Source organism: Trichosurus vulpecula, chromosome 7 (assembly GCF_011100635.1).
Source record: "Trichosurus vulpecula isolate mTriVul1 chromosome 7, mTriVul1.pri, whole genome shotgun sequence".
In the NCBI taxonomy this organism is placed as follows: Eukaryota; Metazoa; Chordata; class Mammalia; order Diprotodontia; family Phalangeridae; genus Trichosurus; species Trichosurus vulpecula.
In genome coordinates, this window is record NC_050579.1 from 246,506,515 (window position 1) to 246,514,355 (window position 7,841).

Consider the following 7,841-nt stretch of genomic DNA (forward strand, 5'->3'; position numbering starts at 1 on the left):
CTCCGGAAGAACGCGCAGGCTCTTCCAGGCCATGTTGACCCACCCTTTCAACTCAAGCTCCACCTTGGAGGTGCTACTGCGCAAGCGTTCACCGGCCCTTTCCGTCCCTCTCCCCCAATGTCCGCCGCAGATCTTTGAAAACACACCCCCGTGCTTGGCGCGCAAGCGCCGATTCGTCCCGCGCGTTCCCATTCTTCGCTTTACGCATGCTTAGCCTGGCGGCGGGAGAAATTTCCCGCCGGAAGTTCTCGTAGGGGCGCCACCATAGAGCGCAGCCCTCCCTTCGGTCTGGCTAGAGGTGCCCCGTATCCGCTCCCCCGGCGGATAGTGGGAGGCCATCTTAGGTCCCTGTGGGGGCAGCCGCGAGTCCGATTTGGCTCGGTCACGAGCACCCGGGTTGAATCGGAAGCAGCTGCCTTCTGGGGCCGAGGCCTGGGTTTCCCGGCAGCTGGCCCGTTCCCGGGACCCCGGGTATGTTGGGGCCGCAGACACCCCTCCCCCCGCGGCGCCCCCGGGTTAGGTGGTGGGGGCGGGGCATCAGTCCGGCTGTCTTCAGAGACCAGGCGCCGCATGGAAGGTTTCTGTAGGGCTCCCACCGTAGTCCCCCGGAGCGGGAACCAGGGAGGAGCTAGACTGCACACTCCTCCCCCCGGGTCGGGGGGGAGGGGAAGCCGCGGGAAGAAGGCGGGGGCACGAGGAAAACAAAGAACCCTACTGGAGGGGTCAAGCTGGCCCGCCCCCTGTCCCCGGGCTCTCGTTGAACCTTTAGCTCCATCGAGGGCTGGGATTCTCTTTCTTTCGCTCCCCACGTATGATGACTTGTGCTATGTTTGAGGTTCTTAACCCGAGTCCTGGGGATAAATCTCAGGGGGGTCCTTGAATTTGGATGGAAAAAAAAGCCAATTGCGCTTTTATTTTATTATACTTGGCTCGCTTTGTAATTCTGTGCATTTAGATACATTTTGAGAAGGGGTCGAGAGGCTTCACCAGACTGCCCCGGGGGCCTTGGCACGACCATAAAAGGGTTAAGCACCCAGCTCCGGAGGATCTCTGAAATCTGCATCAAATATGATTGTGGGGAGGAGCCAGGAACGTAGAATTGGAACTGGAGGGGGCCTTGGCCTGGCCTCACGTTTTGCACTTGAAGAAACTGAGGCCCAGAGAGGGGAAGTAACTTGTTGGAGGTCACCCTTTGGAGTAGGGGATTGGAACTGGGTCTTGGAGCCCGGGTGGAATAAAGGAGGGGCCGGACTCGCCCCAAGCTAGGGGGAGTGGGGCCTGCATCTCCAGGTTTTGCACTGAATTTTTTTTTTTTTGTCTTTTCCGGATGAGAGTAGTGTAGGAAACAGGGAGAGCCAGGTCAGGGAATGTGTGTGCTTAACCCTAAGCAAATTGGTTTCCTTTTTTATTCTCCTAGCTGAAGAAATACTGTTAAGTATTGGAAATAGCAGCTCCTTATCATGGCCAGCAGCCCTGATGAAGATCCAGGAGAGAACAGAGTGCGTAAAAAATTGTTGACTTATTGGCAAATAAAAATCCGGAATAATTGAGGTCATAGGCATTAAGCACTGTTTTTAATTAAGCAACGTAACTGAATTATCTTTTCTTAGCTCATTTACTCCAAAGAGGCTAATGCAATCTTAGGCAGGGATCATCACTTCCATCTTATTCATGGTTCAGTTCACATTCAGCTCTTTGAATTAGTCTCTTGGGGTTTTCTCTGTGAAAGATTGTGCTTGATTCCAGTAAGAGTAAAGTTGCTCCCTGGAAGAGGGGGAAAGTGGCCAAAAGAAACAGCCAAGCATTTCTGCATATCTTGTTAAACCGTTTTCTCTCACTTCCCCTTCTTGTATGTTCCAGATTGTATATGTGAAAGGGGACCTTTTTGCATGCCCCCAAACAGACTCATTGGCCCACTGCATCAGTGAGGATTGTCGAATGGGTGCTGGGATAGCTGTTCTCTTCAAAAAGAAGTTTGGAGGGGTGCAGGAGCTCTTGAATCAACGTGAGTTTGTGTAGGGCCTTACCTTGTGGTTTCAGTTGACTAGAAACATTTGTTAGACTACTGTGGGCAAGTCTATGTCCAAAATACGATCACAAGGATGTTCTTCCTCACTGGGAGCTCAGAAGATAGTTATTGACAGCCCTACATCCCTTTATTTTGAATGCTACCCCCCTAGTTATGCTATTATAATAGCTTTTTAATGGTATCTTTACCTCTAATCTTTCTCTTCTCCAGTTGTATGTGCAGTAACTTTAAGTAGGGCCCAGTTGCCTACCACAAAAAATCTATATGAGTTCAAGGCTTTCTATACTCTAGCCCTCACTAGCTTTGCAGATTCTTTTAGAGAATCATTTGGGGATACTGAGCAGCTATAACCTATGTAACCAGTATGTGTTAGAAGCAGGACTTGAAACTAGGTCTGTTGTACTCCACAGCTGGCCATTAACTGCATATCCCACTCCTCCCTTGGAAAAACTCTTATTTGGCCACAGTGGTCTATTTTGTGTTTGTTAAGCTTGCCTTACATTTTTCTGACCCTGCACCTTTCCTTATGCCATTCCCTTTGCCCGGTGAAATCCTTCTTGTCTTTCAAAGCCCAGCCCAGATCCCAGCCTTTCTGTGAAGATTTCCTAGCCAACAGTGATCTTTCTGTCCCTTGATTTTTATCTGTAGAATTTAGCATAACTACACTACGGGCATAGTTATTTATGTGCATGTCAGTTTCCCTGATAGACTTTTAAGCTCCTAGTGGATGGAATATTATATATATACACACACACATCATTGTATCCCTTTATAGTGTCTAAAACACCTAGTGCCTTGACTGCTGTAGATACTTAGCAGTTACTTGTTGAGTGAATGAGAAGATGTGGCTGATAAAGGAAAATGTTTGGAGAAATGAAAAATATGCAAATATAACATCATAGGTAGGGTTTTTTTTAACTGACAGACATTAATTTTTTTGGTCTTGTTATTTTGAAACTTGGGTTTCTAAAGAGTTAAAGAGAAAGTAAAAGGTAAATTGGGTATTAGCAAATTGATTCTAAGGTGGGGCTAGAGTAAAGTGGTTACTAGTGGTTAAAGTGGTACTAGGGGAGAACAAGCTGTTAAGGAGGTTAGGAGGGCAGTGCCTTGGTGTTCACAGAATGTAGAAGGAACAAAATTCTACTTAGCAATCATATTTGCAGTTAGAAAGCCTAACTCATTTCTAGAAAAAGAATATATTAATGAACTTAAGTGTTTAGGTTTTCTTTTTTCTTCCTTTGTTAAATACTTGTCCTTTTTTTTCTTAAAGAAAAGAAATCTGGCGAAGTAGCAGTACTAAAGAGAGATGAAAGATATGTATACTACCTGGTAAGAGAAAATCAGCCTCTTAGTGTGCTGTTAATGTTGACTAGAAACAAGATTCATGGTAGACTTTTTAGAGGGGAAAATTTCTGATTGATGTAATGTAACACTCTGGCTAATGGAACCTTGCATAGAATGATTTTAGTAAGTTTTTGAAGCCATACATATAAAAAAATGACCAGTTCAGAAGAATATCACACAGACCTATTGTACAGACAGTTGACTCAGTCGGGTAAAGCCAACACTTTATTGCTGGGTGACTATAATATGGTATTGACCTTTGACTCCATGTCATTTTGGCCAATAAGAGTCTAAATCTTCCCTTTGTTCTCAGATTACAAAGAAGAGGGCTTCTCACAAGCCAACTTATGAGAACTTGCAAAAGAGTCTAGAGGCCATGAAAACCCATTGTCTCAAGAATGGGGTGACTGACCTCTCCATGCCTAGGTAAGGAATTCTGGGGGCCAGAATTAAAATTTAATTAATTTGAGGACATAAAGGATATTAATGTACTGTACTACCTGCAGTGTTATAGTGTAAATGGTCTAATTTTCCACATAATTAGGGGCTTAAATATTGATTTTCTTATTTGCAGTCTTCAAATCAGTGAAAATTTAGATTAAATAGAAGCCACTTCCATTGTCCAGCTTATTCACACTGAATAATCAGAGTGCTGTTCATGGTAATGGAGAAAGTAGAGAAGCATTGAGACTTAGTGAAAAGGAAGTTGGCCTCAAAGCCAGGACATTCTGGGTTTAAGTCTGACCTCTGGCACATATGCTGCCTTTGTGGTACCAGGCAAGTCACTTAGCTTCGTGGTCCACTAGGCAACTCTCAGAACTATAAATTACAGAGTTAGAGGTCCACTCCCTATCCCTGCATAATGTTGCTGAAAAAGGATCTACCCTATACTACACCATGAAAGTGGAACAGTTCACTCAGTTTTATTTGTCAAATATCAGTTTCATACATGACATTTTAAGGCTGGAGCTTGGCTTTAAAACCTGAAGTCATATGAATTTAGAAACCAAGTCTGGGCTGTTTGGACTTCTCCATGCCCCCTCAAGGTCCCCCAAAGGTGTTAAGCATATGGCACAAAAGTGGTAAAATGATCACTTCCCATTATGTGGAAAGTTGAACTGTCACAGTTAATAGACAGAAGATAGGCCATTGTAATCTCAGTTTGAAAATTAATTGGCATGTGGTAGCTTTGATTCTGTAACTGTTGTGATGCAAGTGGGGCCTATGAGAGTCACATTAGGGTTCTAGTATACCTAGTCCTTTCAGTTCTTTCCGTCTGTTAGGAAGTGCTAATTGATTCCCCTTGCTCTTATCACTTGGGACTAGATTGAGTGTGCCTTTGTTTTTTCTTCTAGTAGTAGTTTGGTCTAGCTACTAAAGGGCCTGGACTGAATTAAGCCCTCCGGCACTTAACTTTCCTCATTTTGCCAAATGGCATTGATGATACCAGGTCTCTACCTGCCTCCAGGGTTGATAAGAATCAATAAAGTAGAGAATTACCTGCCTTCAAATGGAAGGAAGGTATCAGGAAAATGTCGGGGTATGGTTTTTAAACAAATGCGTATGTCTCCTCAGGGAATAATATCCTTTTCTGACTTACCCAGTCACTTGTACTGAAGCTATTGACTTACAATAATATAACATTTTGATAGCACTTTGAAGCTTTGCAGAGTGCTTTCCTCTTAAATGCTTTGTGAAGGAGGTAATAGAAGCATTTAACTCATTTCATAGATGAAACTAAGGTTTAGAGCAGTAACTACCAAAACCCAGGTTTCTGACCATGAACTCAGTGGTCTTTCCCCTATACAACATTGTAGGCTGAGTACAAATTGAACTAATAATGTTTTCAAGGCAGGAACCAAGTGCTCTGGATAGATTGTACAAAGAAATGGAACTTCCACAGAGATGTTACTTTATTTTATGCTATTAAACTTTGTACCTGAAGAGACCATAGTCCAGGGTGGGGAACCTGCTGCCTCGAGCCCACGTGTGGCCCTCTAGGTCCTCAAGTGTGGCCCTTTGACTGAATCCAAACTTCGTAGAACAAATCCTTTTATTAAGAGAATTTGTTGTGTGAAATTTGGATTCAGTGAAAAGGCTGCACTTGAGGACCTAGAGGGCCATGTGTCCTTGAGGTGGCAGGTTCCCTACGCTGTCCCAGTCCATTTTCTTTTCCTTTTTCTTACACCTTCATTTGGGATCCATTATCATAGGAAATGTTATTTTAGAGGCCTTACACTCCCTCTTACTACCAGACAAGTTTCATTAGAAAATATAGAGAAAATCCACGCCCCCACCCCCACCCCCCATCTTAAATTTTTGGAGATTGAGATGCAGTGTCCTAGTGGGAGAAGAGCTGTAAATTGCTATTTGCCTTTGGGGCTGATCAGGGCTAGCCTCAGGTGATTCATGGCAACATAAACTGTATAATTCTTGACCTAAAACAAAGCTAATCAGTGTGAAATTAGACACCAAGCAAAAATTTTTCCTTTCTCTATTTGCTGTGTAGTATCAACCTTCATGGAAGGGGGTTGGGGGGGGATGCTCTCTGAGTACCTCATTTCCACCCAGTAAGCGTATTTTTGTTTCTTCCAGGATTGGATGTGGTCTTGACCGGCTACAATGGGAGAAAGTATCTGCAATGATTGAAGAGGTGTTTGAGGGCACAGACATCAGGATTACTGTATATACTCTCTGAACAGATGGACCTTGTGGATGTGTCCATGTCTCTCATCTCACCCCCACCAAGCCCAGAGAACTGGGACAGGAGATCTTAAATTGAGCAGGGAAAAGTTTTATTTGAAGTTGTCTCTCTCTTACACCGGCCAAATTCCAGTTGCCGTTGTTTGGATGGGCTTTGGAGGCTAGGGTGTTTCAGATATGTTGCTGTTTTGTTCAAATGAGGGTGAGAAGTTGATGGTCTGTTAAACGGGGAAATGCTGGGTGATAGTTAACAGGTTGAACACCCCTTGGTGCGTGTCATTGATTTGTTCAGCTGGCCACTAAGTGGCAGCATTGACTCTGCTTCTCTTTAAGGAGAGTACTTTCAGGGAGGATAAAAGTTTCAATTGGCTTGGCATTTCTTTTTGTATATTTGCCCCCCCTGAAATCATGATTTGTGCACTTGTTCAGTGTTGTCTTTGTGTTGCCAGAGCCATTCTAGGACAGGCAAATTAAGGTGTTGTTTTTTTTTTTAATTTGTATAACTGAGCTTTATGTTGTTGACAGGGGGAATTCTGTTGAATAAAGTGAAAAAAAAAACTTTCTCTTGAGTTTTGTAAAGTGAGGTTTTGTGCTCATGGACTGTAACCTCATCTCACTTTAGAGTAAAGCAAGTGCAAGAGTTTTCAGTTACATTTGACCATAGTACCTTATTTCAAATCTGCTGTAAGGAGCCATGCTCTCACTTTCATGAGAAATTTTGTAACTGGAATTAATGATGAGTGACTGAGACTTTTGGTGTGTTTTACAGCTTTCATCTCTTTGCTGTCTCCCCACATCTTCTCCGGATTGTAGACTGAGAAATATCTTTACAATGATATGGGCAAAATTAACTTCCTTCATGTGATAGAGTTTCTTTCCTCCTTTCTTACATATTGCCAGCCACATATAGCTTCTCACCAGTGGTGGAATCCCATCTGTGATGCTATTTGTTCTGTTAGAGATTCACCTATAGCCCACTCCAAGAAAGGACCAACACGCTGGCTATTTAAAGGCTGATAAGAGAGAAGAGAAAGTTTCCTAGATATCCCAGTGGTAGTCTTCTTTGTTCTTTTCACTAGCTTCAAACTGTATTGCCAAACCTGCCTGTGACAAACCAAGGGAGAAGTATTGCATCCATTTTATTTTCCTCATTTTTAGACCAGCAGAACAAAGCTCATGACATTTAGAATGAATAGCTTTATATCAGAGCTGTGGAATTATGAAAACTAATGGACTTGTTTTCTTTCTGTATCTCTGTGCTAAGAATTAGAACAGCCAGACCAGTTACTGATCTTTTTCCTGTAGTGAATTCTCAACACAACATAATGGGAAAAAAAATGTGAATGTCAGAGGGGTTATGGATCTTGGTAAAGCACTTTAAAACTGCCTTTGAATGTAACCTTTGTACTTCAGACCTGTGTCTGGCTTATCACTTCATTCAGATAAGAAAAAGCAGTTTCAATAACTACTTAACTTCATTTGAATCTGCACATAGACTTTAGGGCCCCCCTGTGTAGCATGTCTCCATTAGACTCTGGCCTTGAAAGCTAGAGAGGCCCATGGTTGCACATAGCTGTTGTACTCAGCACTATTAAGTCCAAGATTTTCCCCCAAAGTCCTACCTCTCTAATTTTTAAAGAGTTGGTTTTTGTATTTGGAAAAGTTTCGTTGGTTTTTATCATGAGATCTACACTTGCCTCAGCCAGTACGGCCTGGGGATGAATGGGGTTAGGAGTAATGATATGATAAAATGTTTGCCATTCGC

The 7,841-nt window shown here is 43.2% G+C and overlaps 1 protein-coding gene across 2 annotated transcripts; it reads left to right on the plus strand.

The window, feature by feature from the left end:
- The first annotated feature begins 293 nt into the window (after positions 1-293).
- Positions 294-6,727, plus strand: OARD1 (O-acyl-ADP-ribose deacylase 1). Of its 2 annotated transcripts, none has more exons than XM_036766454.1 (6): positions 294-471; positions 1,418-1,499; positions 1,861-2,005; positions 3,300-3,358; positions 3,687-3,799; positions 5,969-6,727. In XM_036766454.1, exons 2-6 carry the CDS (start codon positions 1,461-1,463, stop codon positions 6,069-6,071), a joined length of 459 nt encoding a protein of 152 aa, XP_036622349.1. In that variant the 5' UTR covers positions 294-471; positions 1,418-1,460; the 3' UTR covers positions 6,072-6,727. The 2 variants fall into 2 exon arrangements, with proteins under 2 accessions (XP_036622349.1, XP_036622350.1); XM_036766455.1 differs by lacking the exon at positions 294-471 and adding an exon at positions 791-835.
- Positions 6,728-7,841: the final 1,114 nt, after the last annotated feature.

What these genes read in the sequence shown, in the direction of transcription:
- OARD1 (XM_036766454.1), top strand. Translation starts at nt 1,461, where the DNA reads ATGGCCAGCAGCCCTGATGAAGATCCAGGAGAGAACAGA. An exon ending in AAGATCCAGGAGAGAACAGA is followed by an intron (nt 1,500 to 1,860) that starts GTGCGTAAAAAA and finishes TGTATGTTCCAG; the next exon opens with ATTGTATATGTGAAAGGGGA. An exon ending in GCAGGAGCTCTTGAATCAAC is followed by an intron (nt 2,006 to 3,299) that starts GTGAGTTTGTGT and finishes TTTTTCTTAAAG; the next exon opens with AAAAGAAATCTGGCGAAGTA.